Raw genomic sequence first — 26,059 nt, 5'->3', positions numbered from 1 at the left:
GAACATATGGAAAGACCGAACTGTATTGTAATTTTATTAAAAAAAAGTGTTTAGAACAGGGGTGTCAGGTGTCCTGATTTTTCAGGATTTGTCCTGATTTTTGAGAGGCCGTCCTGATTTTTCAAAAACGCTTGAATTGTCCTGATTTTTGAAAAATGACGTTTAAAATGTCCTGATTTGTCCTGATTTTTGAAAAATATCTAAACTTTAACTAAATTTATTGTTAAATGGTGAGAAAATCAAACAAATCTTCTACAAAACAGTTAAACTAGTTTAATCGATGATAATGTTTGGTTCAAATGATATTTAAATAGTGTTTTTCGATGTTATCCAAGTTTTTTCTCGCTGTAGTTGCATAACTTTAGGCGTCTTCAGCACCTGTATTTCGCCTTTAGTTATGCAATCTAAGCATAGCTGCATGTTATTTTCATCAATTTAGTGGTGTCCTGAAAAATCCTGATTTTTATCATTGCGGTTTCCTGATTTTTATCAAAACCACCTGGCACCCCTGGTTTAGAATACAAATAAATTCATTGAATATACTCATATCATTGCTTTATTTCCGAAAACTCAATTTAATTATAATAAAATAAACTAAACCCCAGTACGGTTTTAAATCTTTTGATCTTTCGTCTACGATTAGCTTGTGCACATACACACACTTTTTTGCCATCTGATTTTTTATCTCTAACACCTGGCATCCCTGGACCCCTTTTTTTGTAAACACTACAGCAAGCTGTCAAAACATCAATATGGCTGAATGGCGATTTGCCATTTGAGATCACCATCCTAGAAGCATCATGAGCCAGTCGGCGAGTATGCGAGCCAGCCAAGTAGTGCGTGCGGTTCCCGCAGCGATAAGTGATCCGGTGGGCCACCAGTGCTACTTTCGGGCTTCGGAGCTCCGGACAGGTCTGTACATTTGGCGACCGTGACTCGGTCGGTGGTATCTCGTAATCTTGATAAAACGAGATATCACTGAAAAATGAATCGAAGCGAAAAGCAAGGTTAACGATTCACGATGAATTTATTTGCATCACACATGATGCAAATGGTTGAGGGAACAGCTTGACATTGGAAGGTGAGTTGAGAGGACAGCCCAAACATATCGATAGAAATTCCAAGCGAATTGAGAGGGCAGCCTGAACATATCGATCGAAACTTGAAGCGAGTTGAGAGGACAGCTTTAAATTGAAAGGCGAGTTGAGAGGACAGCCTGAACATATCGATAGAAAATTCAAGCGAGTTGAGAGAACAACTCGTAATTGAAAGGCGAGTAGAGAGAACAGCTTGAACGTAGCACTAGAAATTCCAAGCGAGTTGAGAGGACAGCTTTAAATTGAAAGAAATCGAAATCAATACGAGTTGATAGTAGAGAGTACCTTATCTTATTGGAAACCAAGCGGGTTGGAAAGACAGCTTGAGAAAAAAAAATGGAAACACTTTGGACTTGGGCTTGAGATAAGATTGAAATTTAAAGCAAGTCGAGAGAGGACTGCTTGAAATTTAAAAATATTGGATCGAAATCGAAGTTGAAAATCAAGCGGGTTGGGAGAACATCTTGATGACAGATTCAACTATGAAGCGAGTCGAGAGGACAACTTGAAATGAGGAAAATTAAAGCGTATCGTGGGGCCAGCTTGAAGATGGCTTGTAATAAGGATGAACCATAGAGCGTGACGAGATGTCTGCTCGCAAATAAGGACAGTTTTCTCATTCAAACTTTAATTCTTGCATAGCACTCCCAAGACAATCTCCTGAAGCAACGCGACGTAGGCGCGGTAAAACCCACTTATATCGACTCTTGGGAGCAAAAAGGGATAGGAAATTATCCTCTAGCTTTGCAATCCTCTAACCCTACCAAAGTCCTTCCATAGCTCATCCTATTCCATGTAGCAAAGTACGACTTTGAAGTTTACCTGCCGGAACACCAACAGATCCAGCAGAAGAAGTCATAGGAGTCAAGTGTTATTCACGTGCACATCTGTATCGCCGGCTTAGCAGTCGACAACAGTCTTCAGGCTAATTCAACTGCTACAAAATTGTTAATAAATCTAGGGGAGAATGAGGATACTTGATCCCTGGGGTTACTTGATTCCTTAGCTATATCTCGAAACTGGAATGTCTAACAAAGATCAAATGTTCTAGAAAAATGTGCCAAAATGAGCAAAATAACAATGCTTGCAGTTTAAATGTTTTTAAAAAAATTATTTGAGTAATTGAATTTTGTTTGAAAAATTTCACAAAATGTAACTTGAAGATCTTTTTTCATCATTTTCAAATGTTCCTTACATGGGAAAATTATGAAAAAAAAATTTTTGTTCAAATGTATCAATCGTTCGAGCGTAAAATGAACTTCATAATGCTATATTTTCAAAGCAATGGAAAACTCTCAACTTTTTTCAGAAAAAGTTTTCTAAAATGTTGATTATTAGTACAATTGATCCCTAGAGTTGGATACAATTGATCCCCCTTCCAAACGGCATATTCTTCTTCTGAATTGATAGTTATGATTGCTGATTACGAAATTACTAATATTTATCCAAAAACTAATATTTATCAAACAATTGTCTGAAGAAATGGGCAAAAATAATTATTTTTTTCTTAATTATAAAAAATAGCGCCTTTAAGTATGCAATGTTATTAGCGTTGAGACAAAGTTATAGAATTTTCTTCTTATGTCTGCAATAAATTGTGAAATGAGAACAAACATGAGCAAAATAGTCGATTAACATTCTATCTTGGGGTTTTGTTTGATTTTTATACAAGGATTAGGGCTTCCTGAATAAAAGATCAAGTCTCCTTCAATAGCGGATCAAGTCTCTCCTAACTTCAGAAAAATCGCATTTTTTTAACTCCCACAAAAATGCTTCTAGTTCATCAACGGGTTCAAGTATCGTTGTAATTTTTGGAGCATAGAAATTTGAAGTTACAAGCTGTCAGAAAATGTAAAAGACAGCGAGTTGCTAAATTTTTCCAAAAAGATATGGTGAAAATAAGAAAAGGGGATCAAGTATACCCACTCTCCCCTACATATTGATTACTGTTTGCATACTCAAAGGCGCTTATCGCGCTGACTTCATAACGACCAAAAATGTATGTTTATGAAAACAAGATGATAAATTAATTTGTTTTAAGTCGTATTCCTTTCGTTGTTTTAGCATAAGATGTGAAACAAACTCATAAAATGGAAGAAGTACGTAGCTCTTTCAGAACAAATGTCTTTCAACAAAAAAAAGAGTACATTTGTTAAAATTTCACAAAAAGAAAAGTACGCCCATTTCTCGACTGAAAAAGAATACATGTACTCTTAAAAGAGTACGTATGGTAACCCTATGTATAGTTAAAGATTCAATGCAACAAATTTATATGTTACCTTAATTATTATTTTTTAGTTAAACAAGATGCTTAAAATATAATCCAACTTGATTTTCTTAGAGGCGCGCTTATATTTTGATGCTATTTCGTATATATTTCACCAGAAATCTCAAATTGCAGAAAGTTTCATGCTAAGATATATTGAAAATGAAAATATTTTTAAAATAATTTAAATGGAATCTTCACCAATCACCATATGCTTGGGAGAGTAAGTGAGAACATGAGAAAAAAAACACGGAACAGAAAACTCTCACAATAAAATGCCTATCAGCTTCCATGACATGACGTAGTTTGACGTAGTAGAGCTCTGAAGGGTTTCTTAAAGCTATGTCTATAGGGTCGAATAAAACTATTCTGTGGCGTTGTCAAATCAGGGCCAACTAGTTAGCTTTAAATAAGTTGTGCTAAAAAAGCATAGAATGCGCTTTGGCTTATAAAGAAGCTTTAGGAAATAGTTTTAAGCAAGCTGTGAAGGTTGGTATAAAACTTAAATTGTTACTTGGGACGCTTATGGGTCTCTCTTTAGGAGTGAGTGCATAACTCTTCGCATTTTTCCTCTTTTAATGTTTTGTATCTAGACCGTTTGTTTTTTGGAGAAAAAGGTTTATAAACCATTTTTGTGGAGATTATGTCATATTATAGCTATATATCTTTTAGATCCTTTGCTCAAATGGCATTTTAAATCAAATTGAAACTGATAAACTATAAATGATTTTTGTGATAAGTAGAGCTCAAGGTTGCTAGAATTTTTTCGGACCGTACTCCGTCCCCGGGCTGGACGAATCCAGGCTATTTTATTTAAAAACCTGTCCAAATCCGGGCATTTGATTACAAAATGTCGACCAAAAATCCGAGCAATATCCGGGCTAAATTGATGAAAATTTTTTTTTTCATCAGTAATTTTCAAATCGTTTTTTAGGCTTTCAAAAAACTTTTCACGATTATCTTTATAAATCTTGCTCATAAAATTTAATTTTGGACGCATAAACAAAAACAAAAATCCAACACAATTTAGATTTTTTCTGTTTGTTTTGGTCAAAATTCGGGCAACCGGGCCAGACCGGACTTATGTCAAATTTTGTAGAAAACATCCGGGCAAACCCGGATAAAACCAATCTGGTAACCTTAGTAGAGCTCATATTGGGCTACTTCCCCTGAAAACGGGGTTTGTTTACTTTGGCTTTAATACCGTTTTCACATCTTGGTGCCGATGGTTCCTTTTCCTGGGAAATTTCTGGCTGTTGTTGCCAAAGTAACATTTTCATCAAGTGGAATAACAAATTAGCACCACTTTGATCGCTTTCACTAGATTTTCATTCTGAGAATTTATTACGGATCCGCAACTTAATATTCTAAGGAATAACTAATGATTGAATCGCTAGCCATTATAAGAATACTCATAGCATAGCACAAGTCAGTAGATACCTAAATAGTTGTTTCCGCAACTTTCCTATTTGAGAACCGTACATCCGTCAGCAGATAGCCATAAGTGAGCCTCTGAAGGCATTTTCCTGCGTCCTGAGTTACTTTTATTCAACTGTGAAAAAAAAACCTCAAATGTTTCAATTTCAATTGTTCGTGGAAATTGCCCCCGGGATAATTCAGTGTGTGGCGGTGCATCAGAAAGTATAATGCAACTTCCAAGCGCTATCTATCTTAGATAGAGCCTATCCAAGGGATAAAATCCTTTGCCTTTTAAACCGGAGGAAGATAATTTCCGTTCACGGTGCGCCACCGACAAAGTGTATTGTTTACTGTCGCCTAAGCTCTCTCAATTTCCCTTTTTTCTCTTCGGGCCTTCCGTTTCCGGTTCTGTGACTCCCGGTTTTGGTTTTCCTTCTAATGGAAAGTTGAATGTGTGTTGATATTAAAATTTATTTTTTTTTCTTCCCATTACTCATTACAGCCCAGTTGGCACAGCCCAGACATTGCACGAGCGTTGGCCGGTCCAGATATACTGCAGAAACACTCGATCAACTCACTGCTAGAGCACAATGAAAGCATCATCAGTCGAGGGTTGCCCTCCCCCATTGACGGTAAGTGGATTTTCAGTAATTAGTTCCGGGAAGATTAAAATTTGAGAGTATTGACACAAAAGCCTAAATGTGGACTCCTGAACTCGAAGCAGGGTGTCCTATCAAACCAGAAACCGGGAAACTCCCAGAAATTTATAACATTACCACGGAAAGATTCGACAATTTTTTAATCCTGCAAAATTCATTTCTAACACATAAAATATAGAATAATCAGAAAGTCATTTTCAGATTTAAAACTCTGATGTTGAGTTTGGACATTATAGCACATTATAGTCAGATTTAGAGTACGATCGAGAACTAATATTTTAAATTTCGAACTAAGATTATTTTCTTGGAATCGAACTCAGCTCTTAGTAATCCCGGTAATCCCTTTTCATCTTACCAGTTGAGTGTCTTGCCAACTGCTCTACCTGAGCTGATTCATGATTTAGGTTCACAATTTATCATTTAAAAATCAGATTCAGAATTCAGATTCTAACTCTAGGTTAATAGTTTTCAGTATCGGATGGCTGAATTCATATTCAGAATATTTTACTGAACCAACCGATTTGGAATTTTCTATTCAGATTCAAAATTCGAACTCAGAATTAGAAATAAGGAATCATACTTCAGATCCAGAGTTCATTTTCATGACAGTCAATCCATTGATAATTTTTGATGATAAGGAGTTTTCTATCAAAAAAAGTTCAATTGGTTCGGATTCTTAAATTGAAATCAACTAACTGCCAAATGAATCTAACGAGTGTTGCAGAAGAGTGGGTCAAGATTGTCCCTCAAATCCCTCAAACACTGCCAATCGTCCAAGCTCAATGGAAAGTTCCGTCGATAAATTGTAAGCAAACTGTCATTGCTAAAACAACGTTTGCGAACATTTTAATGGCTAAACAAGAACTTGTTTTTGGCACAGCAATGCGGAACATTCGCCCGTTCCGAATCGCCAAGTCCGGAAGTAATTCTCTGCAATAGTTTGATTAGCCTTCGCGAGACAAAAATTATGTGATCCCTTTCCGCCGTTTTTATTTGTAGCATTTTTGGCTGTTGTCTCGCGGAAATTTAAAAGTACACAAGGGGTTACAAATCATAACGAATGAGACAAGGGCCATATTTCTCGGACATTGCGCGTTCAGTGGGGATGTAAATATAGGAAGTATCGAAGTGGTGGCTTTTAGTAAACGCTAGTGGCATCGATCATTTTATGGCCATTTCGAATAGGGCGGGAAACTTACTGTTCGGTTGCAGCATTGGCTTTTTTTCATAAACAAAACAAATCCATAAAACATCCGGAATAGATTATTCTCGGCGCATTATCTTCTTCTCAGACAATAAGTTTTGGACGAGAAAATGGTTTTTCAGCTCTTTCATTAGAGCTTGTTGTTAACGTAGAACTGCGTCTTATGGAAATATAGAGGCGCAAATTTATACACTTTATTTTTTTTTTTCGTACGGTCTTTTTGCGCGGTCATTTTTCCGAGATTTTCGGAATTAAAGCATCGGTACGCATCACCCACGTAAAAAAGGCCTGAGGGTATTTCCGGACGAATTACGCGACATGTCCCAGGTCTAACATCTAACGTCTCAGGCCAATCCAAATCTCAACTTCAACACTTTCGACGGATTTCAGAATGAATACGGGTTTCTTACGGTTTACGCGGTAAGCATTTCGATAGTTATATTTCGCATTTGTGAATTCATTTCTATACCAAGATAACAATATAGTCGTAGATTGAGTAGAATTTTTTTTCCTTAATTTGAATCGTTATATAAAGTTTTTTTTACAGACAAATTCGAAAAATTTTCGAAGATTGCTTTTTTTCAGTATTTTCTTCCTTTAAGACAAAAAACCTTTTCGATGTGTTTTTTTCTAACACGGGTTTTCACATAGCTTTTAGACGATTTCGTGACTTGAAACGGAATCTGGAAAAAATATTCCTTTCAATGGAAAACACTTTGAAATTTTTAAAAGTTGGAAGAAGCTTATCTCTGAAGCTCGAAAGGTGAGACTTGAAAGTTGAGATCTGAGACATGAGACTTCGCACGTCTCAAGTCTCACGTCTCAAGCTTCACGTCTCTTTTCTTGTGTCTTACGTCTCATGTTTCACATCTCTAGTCTCATCTCAGTCCGCATTCTGACATTTTGCGAAAGCACTATTCACGAAGAAACTAATTGGGGAGTCTAGAACAACTTTTTTTCATATTTGCGACAAAGAATCACGAGTACACTTGTCATAAAAAAAAAGATTCTAAGGAGTTCCTATGTACACAGATGTGTAATATACGATTAGAAAGGTCTTGACGAGACAAGAAAAGGTTAGTATGAGACCAAGAAAATCTATCGTGTTGAGAAAAGGCTAATTTATTGAACAAGTTCTATTACACCCACAAATCAGACTCTACTCCAATAATGACCATCCTTAGAGGTGGAATTATCGGTATAAGATTCTATGCCAGACCGGCACTAACAAGCTTTCTCATCGCTGGATCAGTCCCACCAGCGCAACCGCATTGTATATGAAATGGAAACAATCAGCCAGCAAAAATATTGTATAATGATCCCATCCAATTCCCATTCCCATCCCATCCCCATCAAAGATAAAGGATAAAAAAGGATAAAAAAACACCGGCCAAACGTCAGGCGGCCAACTTAGTGATCGGGCGTTTCAAAAAACTATGATAATAAACCTTCGTTTGCTAAGTAACTCAGTTGGTGCATTGGTTAAGTTATCGGACTGGCAAGTCGAAATAAGAATGTTACTTTATTTTATTATTTTGGGATAAATCATCCAATAGGATGAAAATCCCATAAAATGTTTTTCTTGTTTCGCTTGAATCTAGTGGTCATGCCCTTTTTTCTTGGGAGCTCGAGTCTTTATTCCAGTAGTGCTTTTCCAATCATATCATTTTTTGTACAGTACACTTTTCAGTGCATTTTTGGCATAAAGTTAGCGCCGAGTGGAATTGGAATTTTGCAATCTCTTAGTTAGGTGTATTTAGTTTTAGACGCTTCTGCACCTTTTGTACAACACAAAAACCGCATTATTTGTTACGACTACTATCGAGTAGGCGATGACTTTTGCTAATCGTACGCGTTTTTCTTTTGGTCCGAGAGTATTTTCCAATTTTTTCTATTTCAGCACGTAAAACAATCGGAAATTAACTAGAAGTGGCTTAAAGTGAGAGTTGGAAGATTGTGCAGAATTTTCAACCGGAGATTCAGAAAATTAAGAGAGTTCCGAATCAAAAGTGTTGCAAACCGGTGGCTACAGAAACGGAGTGTTTACATACCTACCAAATTTGAATTTTATTCTCGGGTGGAAGCCTAGAGTTGTTAGGGGAAGCGCTTGTTGTGAGTAGTGTGTAATTTGTGTAAATGTTGAGAAGTAGTTTTGTCCCTCGAAGATGACAAACATAAATTATTTGTGAAAGGCTTCGAACGAACAGGGAGAATCCGTTCTGATGTGTTTTATTTGCCCCTTATGCAGTCTACACAAATGTAGTTTCTCTGCGTAAGGTTTGCTGCGATCGATTTTTTTCATGCGATTCACCTGTACCTGTACGAATCCGAATGTAAATGAATCTTTAGATATCTCTGCTCTGATTCGTTTACGTGATGCCTACTCCTGGTCTCCTGGACATGTGGTTACCAAATGTGAAGGATTCAGGGCCGTAGGAATTGGTGCTTTAGTGACCAATTTTTGACTATGATTTTTTGCTTAATCAATATTCATGCATAACAAATAAAAAAGATTTTTTTATACTATTTGGTGATTCAATTTGAAGTTTTTTCACTTAAACAGATTTTCGTATAAAATAGAAACTTTCGAAAATACATCCTTAAATTTTTGGTAAGCTGAAATAAAGCATGGATCTTTACAAATCTGGACGCACTATTTATTTTACCATAGTGCTCCTAGTTGTCGGATCTGGAATGTTTTGGCAGCACTTTGTAGAGGAATGATTCTTCTACCAGTGCTGAAAATTTCATTACGATTCGTTTTGTTTCAAAAATGTTACACGTGATGGAAGCCGCGAGATGAAAATAAATTTTGAACACCCACGTCAACATCCCGACGTGGTCGGGTTCAAAAATCGCGAAATCGTTGAAAATTGTCAAATCAACCGTGTGTAGCGTTCTCAAACGTTTCCGTGAGATGTGTACTATAGATCGGCAGGTTCATACCAAGCGTTATAGTGGACCTAAGAATCAGAAACTGCATTTGAAGGTGTTGAGAACGATCAAGGAAAACACAGGATAGTCGGACTATGACATTGCCAAGAAATTCAACGCCGACCGGTGCACCGTCAGCAGAATTCGTCTACGCGAAGGAATACGATCCTATCGGACCAGTAAGCAACCAAACCGGACATTTAAGCAGAATTCAGTAGCCAAAGGACGTGCCCGTAAGTTATACAAGAATATTCCAACGAAGTTCGACGGATGCATCCTCATGGATGACGAAACGTACGTGAAGATGGATTTTGGGCAGCTTTCTGGCCAAAAATTATGTAAAGCCATTGCAGTGGTGCTCTGCACTGGTCATAGTGATGTCCCCGGCAACTTCAAATTCGTTTTTGCTGATAAGTTTGCAAGAAAGTGTTTGATCTGGCAAGGTATTTGTAGCTGCGGACGAAAAATTCCGGTTTTTGTGAAAAACAAGACCATGGACTCCGAAATTTACAAGGAGGAATGCCTGAAAAACTTTTTTTTCGTACATTAGATCTCACAAAGGACTAGTTAAGTTTTCGCAGATTTGGCAAGCTGCCACTACAGCTAGGAGGTTCTACAGTGGTATTGGGCCAACGGGTGGATTTTGTCGAAAAGGACATCAACCCACCCAACTGCCCTCAATTCCACTCTATCGAAAATTTTTGGGCAATTGTCAAGCAGAAGATGGAGAAGAATGGTAGGACGACTCGGGATGCAACAGAGATGAAGAGATTGTGGAACAAAATGGCCGCTGAGGTCAGCGAATAGGGTGTTCAAACTATAATGAGTGATACTCAACGAAAAGTTCGAAAATTCATCAAAACAACATCGGAATAGTTTTTTTTATTATTTTTCCTTTAAAGTGCAATAAAAACCCTACATTTCAAGTACAAAACATTTTTATTTCGTTTACAAAGCTCCGAGATAGACCCGTTTTAATGCGTCCAGATTTGTAGTGATCCATGCTTTATGAATGATTTTAAGAAAAATAAAAAATCCATATTTCCATATAAATGACAAAACTAACTCGAATTTTTCTTCAAATTTGTAGTTTTTAGCTGAATCATGTATTCAAAATGACTTTTTTTTATGAGCAGGGAAAAGCCCGCGGGAGTTGAACTCTTTTCGAGTCCATGCTCCCGTAGGCATAAAACCTCCTCATGATTCTTAATTTTTTTTTCATTTTTTCAGAATATTGGGTTTACAAAGGTGTATCACTTTTTTGTGCACTCGTATGACATTATGATAAGCATATAAATGATTTAGCGATTCTTGGTGAAATAGTAGTGATGTTGTTAGCAGAGGTGGCGGTGGCGGTGGCGGCGGTGGTGGTGGTGGCAGTTGCTAGATGGTGGCGGCGGTGGTTGACGGAAATTAGAGTAATAAGATGTTTTCAGCGTATTAGAGTAATAGCAACAATCGTGTATGGGCTTGGTGGTTGATTAAGGTGCATTGGTATGGGGGGTTGATTTTGGTGCAGGATATAAAGAATGAAGAGGATAAATGGGACGGATTGCACTCCCAGTGAGAATCATCTCTTTGAAGGGAGTACAAGGTCAGCTGTCATAATTTGGAATAAAATTGATCATCTCAATGCTGACAGTTGCGGAGTTTTCATTGAAATATGTTTCAATTTTCGCTTCTAAGTGATTTTTCAAGAGATTTTTGAACTTGACTTTTGTTTTTTCCGATTTGATTTGCTGTGGAAGTGAATTTTAACGAGTAATTCCATAATAGGTGAATGCATTTTTGGCTAACTCGGTCGTTGGACTTTTCATTCTAAATGTTGTTTCGTTTCTAAGTCCATATCTATGGTTTGGTCGGTTATACGATTCATTGTGGTGGGCCTGAGGATTGTTCAGATGGTTGTGGATGATTGTCAATGCCTGCTGTTCTCTCATACCTTTGATCGGTAGGGTCGATTTATCGGCTTCTCTGTACAACTGTATCGTGGGATACAACCTTGGTCGTTTGTAGACTATCTTTAGACAGCGATTTTGGGCGATGCCTCTCCCCATATAAACATCAGGTATTGCATCTTTGACTGGATAAAAGCATGATACAATAACAGCAGTTGCTTCGAGGGAACAAAACTTTTAATTTTCCACAGAAGCCACATGCGGCGTTGATATCTTTCAGCAGCGTTTCAATATGGTTGGTCCATTTGAGTGTGGATTATTAGTCCCAGATATCGAAAATGGGTGACTTTCTCTATTTTTGTGTTATCTATCACTAGGTCATCATGAGGCAGACTATTAGTTCTAGCAGAATGTAAAATCATATATTTTGATTTTGTGAGGTTCAATGACAGCAAGTTCTCATTAAAATACTGTTGAAGTATTCGCATGTCATCAGCCATCTTTCGAACAATTGTATTTGGGTTAACATCCTCATAGCACAATGATGTATCATCTGCGAACAGTCGAGGTTTCCCGTACAGCGGTAGTTTTGGAAGATCGTTGATATACATGAGAAATAACAAGGGTCCTAGATTACTCCCTTGGGGGACACCTACTCTCAAAGAACGACGAGTACTGTTTACACCGTTTGCCGATACGTACTGATCTCTTTCATCTAAGAAACTTTCGATGAGTTGAAGAATGCGACCACGTATTCCATAAACATTCAATTTCTGGATCAGAATATCGTGGTTTATCGTGTCGAAAGCTTTCTTCAAGTCTAAGAATAGTAGGCCGACCTGCTTTTTTGATACTATAGCCTCGTACACATTTTTGAACAGCTCTCCCGTAGCCGTTGCTGTACTGGATCCTGAACGAAAGCCAAATTGACTCTCGTACAATATTTTCTTCGAATGAAAAAAGCTGGTGATTCGACCAACTAACATTTGCTCCAATATCTTGCTAATAACAGATAATACAGAAATAGGTCTGTAGTTGTTAACCTCCGTTTTTGCTCCTCCTTTGTGGATTGGTATCACTCTTGCTTGATGAAGAGTTTGAAATTTGAAATAAAACTAACAATTAACATTATAAGTATTCGATCTTACAAGATAAATTCCCCAACGAAGAAAATCATCTTGATAATATTATTTTGATTGTAAAACTCATTAACGAGCTGAATCTGAATCTACACTTTGAATATTAATTCTAAATCTTTATTCACAATTTGATTTTGAGATTTGTTTTCGAATTTCAATGCGATTATTGAAATATATGTACATAAAAAAACTATTCCTGCTTTTTTATGTGTTGTGAGCCTACTTGGTTGAATATTTCTACTAAATCGAAGCAATCGAAAGATTCCGTGGTTGAATTAAAGGAAATCTTTCGACTGCTTTGATTTAACTATTCCTGAATTTTGACTTCAAATTATTATTTCCATTAAAAGCCAAGAATTGAAATTTGTTTTAGACTCTCAACCATGAACCTATAATTTTAATTCTGATGTTTTCAGAATCAATCGGAATTGATTATTTTTACTTTAACTTTCATACGACTTGCAACTTTAAATTAAAATTTGAATAAAAAAAAATATGAACCTGATTCAAGTTGGATCGCCAGTTTTATTTTGGATCGCCAGTTTTGGTGGCCATGTTTGATTTTGGCAAAAGAAATAATTTTTCATTTTTTTCAAAATGGGATTTTAAATAATCTAGTTTATAAATTTCGATGGAAATTCGAAAAAAACCCAAGATGGTTTGTAATTTTATTTGATTTTAAAATTTGGAAAATTAAAATTTAAATATTGAAAACGCATATGAGTTTTGAAAAACACGTATCCAATTTTGAATTAAATTCAAAACAAAATTAGATCGATTACAATACAGCTTTTGATTTCAATTTTTAATGATGATTCGAACTGAATCAAAGCAATCGAAAGATTCCTTTTAATTCAACCACGGTAAATGAATAGTTCATATACCAGTATTTCGATAGTAACTTACTACCTTCTTCAGTGAACGTTTTCGTTCACTGAAGAAGGTAGTAAGTTACTATCGAAATACTGGTATATGAACTATTCATTTACCGTGGTTGAATTAAAAGGAATCTTTCGATTGCTTTGATTCAGTCGAATCATTCAACCAAGTAGGCTCAGACCACAACAGAATGATTCGAACCTAAAATCAAAAATTTGAAACTGGATACAGAATCTGAAATATGAAAACAGAAATGCAATCAAGATTTAAATAATATGGAACTGAGTATAATCTTATTTAAAATTTTATTTTCAGGAACAAATTTCTATCAACAAGCAAGAATATTTTGAAAAACTGAAGCAGAATTTTGAACTGGGGCAGGGTGGCCAGCGAACCGGGAAAACCGGGAATACCTGGAAAAACCGGGAATTGAAAAAAGCACCGGGAAAACCGGGAAATAACCGGAAATTTGATACCAAAACCGGGAAAAACCTTAGATATGCAGTGCAAATCACTGTTTCTATATAAACCCTACGTATAGAAAAGGTTGAAGTTTATCAAGAGTTTAATTTTTATTGAAAATTTCACATAGACGTTAATTGTATTTCTTTGATGAAAATGCGAAATGGGAAAAACTTAGTCGTGTGTTTCCATTCTTCAATGTTCGTTTTTCTTCGCTTTTTTGAAAGCCAGAATTGTTCTGAATTTGAATTTCAGAATCTAAATTTTGCACTCAGAATTGATATAGAAAAATTTGATTAAAAATTCAGGATCAGTATGATATTTCAAATTTAGATTCTGAATACAGATTTGATTCAGAACTCAGAAATAAGAAGGTCGAATAAAGTTCTCTTTGTTAAGACTTTGAATATGCATTCAGAAGTTGGACTTAAATTATTAAAAAACATTCTGGTTGAGTTTGAGTTTTCAATTTTTAAAATCGGACTCAAAATTAAATTTCAAAATGTTAAAATATAAAAAAAAGAACTTAAATCAAAGTTCAATTTGGCAATAAAATTTTGAAACTAATATCGACATTTATGCATCAGAATTTCAATACCAAGTTGGTATTTTAGAATGTGAGTTCAACTTTTCAAGTCCGAGTTTAAAAGTAAAATACATTAACAGTACAGAATAAGCTTGTTTATTTATCTGAATATATTGATTTATAAGAATTGTTTAAAAAATTCAAATTTCGTTCATTATGTCGATTCTTATATTTTTTTCATTTTTTTTTAAATTAATAACCACTTTTTCAAATAAACATTGATAGCTTTACAACTTCGCAAGTGAAATCAAATACCTAATAGTAGGATTAATATTTTATCATGTTTTGAATTAAAATATAGTAAACTTCTACATAAGAAATCTAAAAAAATATCTTCTGTATCATCAAATATTTGGCAAAATATATCATTTTTCAGCTTTGTTGATGTTGCAATTTATATTTTAAGACATCATTATGGGCTTTTCATTCCTATTAGAGTTATGGAGGAAATAATGACAATAAATCTATATTTTTGCGTCCAGTTTTAACAAATCTAAACATGATTTTTCGAAGAATTCATAAATGTTTTCAATAAAATACCTTAAACTTTATTATTTAAAAATGTCAAAAAAGTTTAAAAATGACAAAATATTAGCACTTCAAATAATGTTTAATTATTTTCAGGAAAAAGTCTAACCTTAAATGTCTAATACAATATATATTTTCCTGATAACTGTTTTGAAGATTTCCGAAACCCTTGAACCCCAAAATTGTTTTATTGACAAATGGAAGTTTCAGTTCTGATTAGTTGAACGAACTTTGAAATCTCCCAGAGAATTAAAGATCAAGAACGTCCAGACGTACCATATGATATCAGAAACATAAGTTGTTGTCAAAGACTGAGACGAAGGAGACAATTTTCGTTGAACATATAGAATACTGGAATTATTACATTATTACATTACAATTACTTTTACATTTCAACATTTAAATACTTTATTATCGGTACGATATCCAACAAGTTTCACCGCAATTTTTGCAATTGTGAATAACTTTCGAATTACAAAATTGATTCACTAAAAATTTTCAATTTTTACACACTTTCACTTACAAATATTCTAAAATGTCTATTTGTTCGGTCATTTCGGTCTATTCGGTGTATTCTAAAACCATGAAAAACATAAAATCTCTCAAGGAAAAACCGGGAAAAAACCGGGAAAAACCGGGAATTTGAAAATGGAAACTCGCTGGCCACCCTGGGATTAGTTTTCGAGGTTTTGGTATTGTCTCTGAGTTAAGATTGTTACTCATGAATAATCTTACTCAAAGAAGACTAAGAATATAAAATTTTGAGTGAGAATACCTCGAATACTTCTCTTGCTTTTCTAGACCCCTGTTCCGATGGCCATGCAAGGATCAAACGATCGACACAGAAACATCGGTAATATCATTCCTTTTATTAAATTGCAAGAAACATTATAATCATTCACCATCTTTTACTAGAAAAGCTAAGGTGATAATTTTAATATACAGTACCGTTCATAATTGTATAGAAATTGGAAGCACGCGCACTGTCACTTCGACTTTGAACTTCCATAACATGTAATTCTATTGATATTTTTTGATCAAATTTTTTGCGTTAGATAGATCAATTATCACACTATTATATCACAAAATTTGAGCTTTCTGGAGTTTGTGTGGCCTGAGATACAGTAATTCTACGAAAATCGGACTTTTTGGACTTTTCTCATTCAAACTGCAATATCTCAGAAACTACGCTACATTTTTTATTGAAATTTTTCATGGATTCAAATGGATCATTCATTACATTTTTTCTTTTCTTCATTGCTTTTGCCAGACATTTTTTGTCTGATTGTTGAATGGAAACGATATTGTTCTCATGAATCGTCCAAAATTCTATAGAAATCGCATTTCTAGGTTCATGCCTGAAATTTTGCACCTCGTGTAACTTTTGATCTCATCGATAGAACTTTTCAAAAACTTCAGACATGCTAGTTTTATGTTTCAACAATCACTCCGCCAAATTTCAATAAAAAAATGTAGCGTAGTTTCTGAGATATTGCAGTTTGAATGAGAAAAGTCCAAAAAGTCCGATTTTCGTAGAATTACTGTATCTCAGGCCACACAAACTCCAGAAAGCTCAAATTTTGTGATATAATAGTGTGATAATTGATCTATCTAACGCAAAAAATTTGATCAAAAAATATCATCAGAGTAAAAAGTTACGGAAGTTCAAAGTCGAAGTGATATTACCAACCTTAACCAATCAAAGATGTAAAAGATTAAATAAAGTCTATTCATTATCACATGATCCTTTTAACCATGTAGCTATGATTTGGCGGCGCTTATTGATAATGAAAGTAACCTCAGAATGTACAGCTGCCATTCTGAAATGGGTTTCTAGAATTTTATTAGAGCTAATACCACCAGCACCCCCGACTAAGCAATTTAAATGAAATACATTAATATAGTTCTTTTGCCTAACAAAAATACCTGCCAGCTCAGGGAGTCGTTGGTTAAATCATACATAAATACATATAGTTTCCCTAACAAGGTCCGAGGCCCGGTACGCAAAAACTATGTTTAGTCAGCAGGCCCCAATCGAACAGTTAGCATTACCCGAAATGCTTAAATCTGGCGTGTTTCTTCTTCAGCTGGACGATCCAGACAGAAAAATGGTGTACCACTTTTCCAGACAGATAAATTCTGTACCACTTTTCCATTCAAAATTTTGGTCCTATATTTTCAACAGCTAAAATTACAGGATTATTTCAGGACAGCGAAACAGCTCAGGAAAACAACTGTCAAAACTACCTTTAGACTCGGAATAGATGTTGGTTTTTGAGCAAAAAATCTTAGGTGAATCCGTGTATCTTTAACTATAGATTGTACAGGGGAATGCTGACTAGTACCGTTTTATACTTTGATTATCGTTTATTTCATATTTTCTTGATATATCCAGGCTTGCCCATACATCCAAAAGTCCAATAAGACCCTATTCATTTGATGATAAACGCCCTATAAGCGACAAGTCATCTGAGGTCCTTCCTGGTTGAAAATAATCACCTCAAAATATGAAGGGCATTAAAATGGAAGGAGTAGTAGGAAATTGAAATATCGCTGCAGTTTTTTTCATTAAAAATTCAATAAATATTCGACCGAGTATTCGACCGAGTATTCGACCGAATATTCGTTTGGCCGAACAGTTGAAGAGCCCAATTTTCAGTATTCGGCTGTTCGCCGAATACCACTGGTACATCTCTAGTCAAGACATTTCAAACCGTAAATTGCCTTGAACATAAAAAAACCAAAATGTATTTTCTTCTATAAAATCATTGTAAAGAACGCTGATCAGCTCTCACGGAACTTTCGAGAAACCGTTTGATAAAGTAATAGAGAATAATCTTGATCATGAGCAATCCTAAATGAAAAACATTCGAAATGTCAAACAATTGAAGGTATTTCGCATAAAGAAATGTTTTCCATCCATAATGTAGTATTTCATCATATTTCAAATCTCGGATAAAATTTTGTTGAAGTGTTAAGATGAACTTCGAAACGAATTCTTCATTACTTTCCAAAGGGTTGTCCATCATTTCTTCACGTTTCAATCGCACTAGAAATTCTCTCATCATATATGTAGCTACTGGGAAAACTGTATGAGTAAAATCGCCGATGCGTGGATCACACGAATGACACAATTTAGTACCGCTCGATTATATGATTAAATTTTCGCTATTGCTATTGAAATAAGCTTAGCCCATAATTTTACCTTTTTACGCTCATTTGGCTGCATCTGGTTGGTTTGTGTATTTTTGCCTCGGTCCGAAACCGATATTAGATGCATTTCCATCGCTTCTTGTCGGATGCCTTTCATCCACGGTGCACCCGGGAGATTTTCACGGAGGCCTGACGGAATTCCTGATCGAGAGTAAGTTTGCTTTCAGCTGGCATCGATCACGATCAGCATAGCTGGCCTAACGTTTTCTCGATGTGTACTGTACATACACTCCGACATGCAGGTGCAACTACTGCTGATAAGAAGAAAAACTTTAAACATGGAACTTTGAAAGCTTTTCCGCTTCCATACAGCACCGCATCGCGGTATAAAGAGGGTGAGGCAAAAAAGGTAACAGAAATATGTTCAAAACAATCATAATCGGCGGCTAACTAACCGTAAATGGTTGGGCGAACACAGCTACATAGTAAATATGTGGGCACCAAATCGAAGCTGCTCTGGGCGGCGCAGAAGAAGAAGATTTCTTGCATGCAGCAGATTTAGAATAGTTGCTCTGCTCCGCATGGCTGAGCAATCATGTCTCTTGCATTCGGTAGAAGAGCGCTCGAACTAAACTAGAAACATCGGCGAGTGCTCGATAATGAGCATCGATCGTGGTTTGGAGCAAGGGGTTTTTACCGGACCCTCGCCTTGGTTGGACACGTGCCACACACCACTACTCTACTCTACTGATCCCGCAAAAGAAAATTAAATGCGAACCAAGGGACCCCAACTGAAGACCTGCAGTGCGCAGTCATAAGAAGTGAGTCATAGAGATAGGCGAAGGCAGTCAAGCGGGATACACCCCAGATGTCGAACAGCGAACGAACATCGCCGTTCAGCAGCATTCACGCGTACACAGAGATTATAGTTTCCCTAACATGGTCCAAGCCCTGGTACGCAAAAACTATGTTTACTCAGCAGGCCCTTATCGAATGGTTTGCATTACCCGAAATACTTAAATCTGGCCTGTTTCTTCGTCAGCTGAACGAACCAGACAGAAAAATGGCATTCTGTACCACTTTTTCATTAAAAATTTTGGTGCTATATTTCCAACAGGACTATTTCAGGACAGGAAAACAAAAGCCAGCGCCAAATGCTACCAGAATTACTTGTCTCGATTGTAACGGAATTTTAAACAAAACCCTAAGTCTTTTTGGAAACACGTTAAAAACCAGCGTAAAGAGTCGGGATTACCAACTAACCTGTTTCTGGATGACGAGACGGCCTCGTCGGACTACGCAATATATGCAATCTTTTTGCTAAAAAGTTTTCTAGCGTCTATATCCTCATATTTCTAGCGTCTATATTCTAGGATCTATTCCTCAGAACAAATAGCTAGTGCAACTAGATACGTTCCATCTTTGAACACTCTTTTAAACAACATCTCATTTGATGAAGAAACTATTCCAAAGACGACTGTTAAACTGAAAAATTTGTTTCCCCGGGCCCCGATGGCATACTAGCTACTTTTTTAAAATGCTTCATGCCTCATTTAGTAATTCCTATCAAACGCATATTTGATGCATCGCTAGACAAAGCTATCTTTCCGTCGCTGTGGAAGAATGCTTTTATGTTCCCGGTTTACAAAAAAGGCGAAAGGAGGGATATTAATAACTACAGATGAATATCGGTTTTGTATGCAGTAGCTAAATTGTTCGAACTCGTTATCTTCGACTCAATTTTCTCTCGAGACGTTCACAGAAACGACGGAGTTTACTCGGACGTAAGCTGAGCGGGAGTTTAGGTACGACTCAAGTCACTTAATAATCCATTCAGGAAGTCACAAGAGTCTGAGTTTCTCTATCATAAGTTTATGAGGCACTCGGTCAAAGGCTTTAGAGCATGCAGCAATCAAGGCCCGCGAGCCACATGTGGCCCGCGACCAACTTTTTGTGACCCGCGAAGCTCTTTTTGAAAAAATCATATTCTAAGAATTGAACTATTTTCTTAGTCTTCATATATCATTTGGTAAATATATCTGAATCTACACTAGCTAAATTCAAGACAAAATCTCTTTGAATTGATATAAGTCAAAGGGGTAAAAGTGTATAAAACAATGTCGCTTTTAAACTGTTGGGTTTGGCCATTTTCCATACATTTGCAATTTTCTTCGAACGTAAAAGTATGCGAATATAATTTAGAAAATCTGAAAAACTCAACAAATATCATTTTTAACGTGGAGAATTGTTTGGCATTTTTCACTCGAAATCGATCATTTTGGCACTTATACCCCTTTGACTCTGAGGGCTTCATATAATTTTACAAAAAAAAAAATACAATTTTTCAATACTTCGAATTGTACGGTATTTGACACATTATCTGTAAATTCCATCACACATTTTTCGATGTTTTCCGATTGGGTTTCGGTTTGAAGTGTATTCAAGTGAACTCTAGTTTCAATATTAAGGAGTTTGGATAGCCTCAGAAAGATAGTAAGATCGTATCAAAATCGTTTGAAAATCGTGAAAAAAACCACCGAATCATATCAACATCACAATAAACATTCTGATGCTAACAACAGCTTAAACCATTTGTAACTTGAATTCTATTTCAACAACTTCGTCCATCCATCAAAATTTATTGTGAAATACCGAAAGCTTGATCTGTAGATTTTTTCAATTTGTTATTTTTTGCTAAGTTTTAACAGAAAAGGTTATATTTCTGAAAATTCAATCAAATCCAAATATATTTTAATTGGCAACGTGCTCTGTAGTTATGAACATCAAGAATGAAAAACTAGACAGAATTTGCAGTTGGGTGTTAAAACTCAACTAGAACCGGTTTCTCTCTCCGAAGAGCGGCTTTATTTAACAAAATTTTTACTTGACAAAGGTGCAATTATTTGAAAAGACTCAAATTTGTTTTCATCCATTTGTGTTAAAAAATTGGGAAAGAGTTGGATTGAGTTGAGGTTGAGGTTCGTACTTTGAAAAATCAATATTATTTATGATATAACTAAAGTTCGATGGAATAAAAATTCTTTTGAATGTCAAAAGCTTGTAAACGCTACTTTTTTTCAACAATACCAATCTGCGTTTTTTTTTAATTTGTCTGTCTAATTTTTCTAAGGAAAACGGTATACTTGAAAACTTTGGAAAATAAGCGGTCATTTTTTTGTATTTGGAGACCATGAAATTGACTTTATATCCATTGTATTCACGCCGTTTACAAACCGCCATTAAATAAACCAAAGAGATTTTAAATGCCTTGAATTGATTGACGTACATACATACAAAAGTTAAGAGGGATAATTCATTTCGTATTGCGTAATATTTATACTTTTTTTTTTCAAATGGAGCAAAATTTTGTAAACAAAAACGATTTATTTAGATGAATCTATACTAAGAATAACAGAATTTTTTCAGCACGTATCCTGGCCGAAAAATCTGGACTATTTTCATATAATAACTTGGAAAAATCCGGGCTGTCCAAAACTGTCGGTCAAAACTCCAGGCAACATCAAAAGTAAAACAATAGCAAAAATAATCTTGAAAAAAAATGTGCATCAAAGGTTATCCGCAGATTTCAAATCGTATTTTCATATTTAAATATGCCTATCGTACCTTTCATGATTATTTTTTATAAAAGTTACTTAAAAAATCTTGTTTTGGATGCAAAAATATTTTTTTTTGTAAACAATTTGATTTATTTGTTTTATTCGATTTGGCAAAAAAGGTGAATAAATCCGAGCATTTTTAAATGAAATGATTCGGACCAGACTAACTATTCCCAAATGTTGTATTAATTATCTGGGCAAACCCGGATAAACCGGGCAATGTGGCAAACTTAATCTATACTCGATGTGAACTAGGCAAATGTTTTATAGCGTTTTCAAAAATTTGTTTTTTTCAATACTCCAGAACCATTTGTTCATCTCATTTTTTTTAGTTTGGCCCGCCTGTTGAAAATGTTGGCCACCCATGCTTTAAAAATCTTTGTAAGCTACATCTACATGCTGACACGTTTTTCGAGGTTTGGCAAATTGAGATTAGTGAATGGCATCAGATTTGAGGTGGTTGATCGTTTTCTCATAAAACCGTGTTGAACATCGTCAATTAATTGTTTAGCGGATGGGTAAATAGCATTGTACACTAAAATCTCCAGAACTTTAGCTAAACAGTTGAGGATCGAGATAGGCCGATAGTTTTCTTCGGTTGGTTACAAATCGTTTGATTTTTGTCTTCGTTTCTAGTTTTGTTTGTTTAGCTCTAGAAAATTCATGTTCCTTGTCCAGTCTCACAACAAGATAGCACCACAGTAGGCTACATTTTGCTGCTGGCTACTGTCAACTAACAGAGGAGGAAAGGAGGATCAAATGGAAAATTGAATGAAAAAGTCGAGAAGGAAGCTTGCTTCCATATTTCGAGCTCTCTTGTAAATCAGGCGTCCGTGAGTAAAGTCCGTGTTGTGTTTAGTGTTCGTGAAATTCCACGGAATTCGCCCGGAAACACCGGTTGGCTTCCTCACGGCTCGGCCCGCAGATCCCTTGTGGTTTCGCGCCTTACCGTAAAAGACCATCATCATCGTCCTCGGGTTCTGAGGAACCCTAACTCCCAAGGAGGACTTCCCTTCTCGGCCTGTCCGGATACGGGGCACTCTCGTGAGCAGGCCGATTAAACGCCAATGAAGGAAGACGCCTACGACAACTGAGTCCAGCAACGCCCGCTGGCGCCGACAGTTTCGGCACCCCGTCGATACGCCAATACATCGACGGCCCTCCTGCTTCCGGAACTGGATTTCCGGAGCCAGGACGTCGCGACGCAACAGCACTTGCAGCAAACCCATGGTTAGTGAACTAATTACACGCCACACAAGACACAGAACATTGTTTATACACACAGATAACACGCCACAAGAAAACTTTAATGAAAAAAAAACATAGAAACATGAAATTTCCGGGTTTTTGTATTTTATCCGTAAAATCCTTGGTTACCCAGTAGCCAGCCGGCCCTGAGGTTCCGTACTCTTAAGCCTTGTCCACACTAGGCAACATGAACTGCGATTTTTGTTATGAGACGAACTTTGTTGTCTGTTGTTGTTGTTGGAAAGCTGAGACGGTCTCAGTGTCTCCCGAAGAAAATGGGAGACGCTGAGACCGTCTCGAGACGAGCCGTCTCCTAGTGTGGACTAGGCTTTAGAGTACCTGGCCTTGGCTGGTCTAGCCGCTGCTTATCGATCAGTAACAAATGTGTGCTGCCGCTTTTATGCACTGGTGTAATCGACGCCATTTTCCAAACTAGCGAGAATGTTCCCGAAGTCAGGGATAAATTGAAGATCCTAGTAAGAGACATCGCTATAGCAGATGCACAATTAAAAGAAAACAGCGGTGGCAGATTATCAGGTCCTGATCCTTTGGAATGACGGTAAAGATGCTGCAGACGAAAGAAACATTATCATTTTGAAAGACCGATCGAAAAAAAAACAGTTAACAAATAAGCGCAATCTGTGAGACATTCTGCAGTTTTGCCGGAGTAGGTAATGTCAGTAGGGAGCCTATTCGTATTTTTGCGGCTTCGTATATACGACAAAAATGCAGCTGGATTAGTTTTCAGTTCGTTTTGAGTGCGATCAATATAGGCACTGACGGAAATAGAATTCCTATGTACGTTCGTACTCTTTTTACACTTCCGAAAGCATAAATTTGCCCTCATTTGATTTTGAACGGAACGGTTTTCTTGTATTGCGTAGCCGATTTCGCAACAGCCTGAGATGCTTATTCTACCACGACTTTCGGGTTTTGTTGAATATATAGGCATTTGGAATGTGGAAGTCAAATGACATACCATTACAAAGATCCATATTTCATTTGATATGTTTTTGCTCTGCGACCAAATGATAGCGCTCGCAATGATTATCAAGGACGATGTGTTGTGGATGTCTCCAAAAACAATGGTGACCACTTACAAGACCGGTCGGGACAGTTCTCCTGTAAATAAGAAAACATATTGTTACAGTATTTACTAATTAGAACGCCAGATGGCAAAGATATCTACCGATGCGTTCTTGCGAAATTGGCGAATCCTTGCGTTCCGAGTCCATATGTCAGCAGCTGAGTCGAGCTGAATCGGTCAATCAAGGGCCAAGATCCGCAGGTTTCACTTAAATTTTCATTCCTAGCACTACTGTCCTAGGAAACTACTGCAGAACAAAACTTGCATAAATCCGAAAAAATATAATTTTGCACGAGTACCGACCAACAAACAAAACTACAAGAAAACATAACGATTCAAAATGTTCCGCAGTTTTAATTAGCGAAGTGAAAAAAAAACGCTGTCAAAAGAAAGAGAAAAAAAAAATGAAAAATTATCTACCATGATTCAGGAACATACTGTCCTAAATTTTACGAAATTCGTTGGAGCTCGTTGTGAACTTGTACCAATTTCATTTTGGATTTCAGGAAGGATGATGCGTCACGAGATTCGGGTGGATTTCCATTCGAACTTCGAACAATTTAGCCGCTTTCGCTGTAGCTGGAAGAGTCATTAGAGCATCAATAGTACGTTGTTCAGTGCAGATTACATAGTCAAATTGTATCAGGCGTAACAGTCTTTTATTTTCTTTGAACTAGAATTATCACGTAGTTTGCAAAGCCAATAACTTCGATCTCTGTTGACCACAACAACATTAAAAGAACCCCATTTAGAGACTTAGAGTTATTCCATTCGTTGTAGTAGCAATATTTGTAAGTGCCAGTCAACAATTACCCCGGTGGCACCCTGATCTTTTCATATCTGTTTAATTCCCCCTTCAGAATCAACCCTTACAGGGGACCAAAGCTTGAGCAAACCTAGCGGATTTTTTGATTCCACATGTTAGCGGAAAAATAGGCACGTCTCGCCGAGGTAAAGGCGCAGGAAAGTAACAATCACACATAATGGTAATAAATGTGTTATGGCAGCAGGTGTCCGATCCGGTGCGATACGGAGGTGGGTACAAAGCCGCGAATCTTCCAGGTGAGACACCTTGCCGGATGAAACGGAATAGCCGAAACCTAACAAGTGAAAAAAAATCCGCCTCTAAGATCAAGAAGGGGAACGATAATAAACAGTTGGACGCGCGAACGACCACTTTAGGGAAGAAAGCAAGCAAAACGAAAAACGAGACCGCGATGATGGAGTCTAACCGAAATAGGAAAGGATAAGTGGATATGGGGGAAAACGGAGTGACGAGTTCGTTGTTCAGTCTTAAGTCAGTACAAAACCATATATCGTGGCGCTGATTAATTAATTAATTGCACACGGCTAATAAGAAGCGGCGAGTGGTGGAAAACAAGCGATGCGTGGAATTCGGGGCTTCGGCACCACGGCTTAGCTAGTGTTATATGGCCACTTTATCGTGGTCAGAGGTCAGTTATGGTGCAATTTATTTTACGCATTATTTGGGAAATTGTTTCGTTTTGCTGCAGGAGAAATCTCGTCTCGGGATCGTTTATTACAAATGGATGAAAGTAGGCATATCTTTGGTTTTTCGAACTCAACTGCATTGAATTTTCGTCCAATCGTAAACAATTTTCCAAGGAAAGTTGGAGAAAGTTTTAGAATACCTAATCAAGTGAGTGATTGATCTAGAAAAGTTGTAGCCAAAAAAAAACGTTAAGGAGTGCTCACGAAAGAAAGTGGACACTTCTTTTTTAAGGTTACTAGCTGACCCGGTAAACTTCGTTCTACCCTGAATTGGAAAAATCGTAATACAGTGAGCGAAATAAGAATAGCACCACTATGTGTTATGTTCGTAAAAATATGAATGATTGAAAATTACGAAAATTTTCTTCCAC

General features: G+C 36.6%; 1 protein-coding gene across 10 annotated transcripts in view; it reads left to right on the top strand.

Moving 5' to 3' along the window:
* The window catches only part of LOC129740632 (putative uncharacterized protein DDB_G0282133), a 143,586-nt gene that overhangs the window by 58,038 nt on the left and 59,489 nt on the right, over window positions 1-26,059 (top strand). For all 10 annotated transcript variants that reach the window (XM_055732372.1, XM_055732375.1, XM_055732374.1 and 7 more), the window contains one exon: window positions 5,285-5,414. In XM_055732372.1, coding sequence (XP_055588347.1) covers window positions 5,285-5,414 — 130 coding nt within the window. The remainder of the gene's footprint in view (window positions 1-5,284; window positions 5,415-26,059) is intronic.

Source organism: Uranotaenia lowii, chromosome 1 (genome assembly GCF_029784155.1).
Source record: "Uranotaenia lowii strain MFRU-FL chromosome 1, ASM2978415v1, whole genome shotgun sequence".
Lineage (NCBI taxonomy): Eukaryota > Metazoa > Arthropoda > Insecta > Diptera > Culicidae > Uranotaenia > Uranotaenia lowii.
Note: the sequence above shows the minus strand (reverse complement) of the source record. Positions and strands in the feature narration are given on the sequence as shown.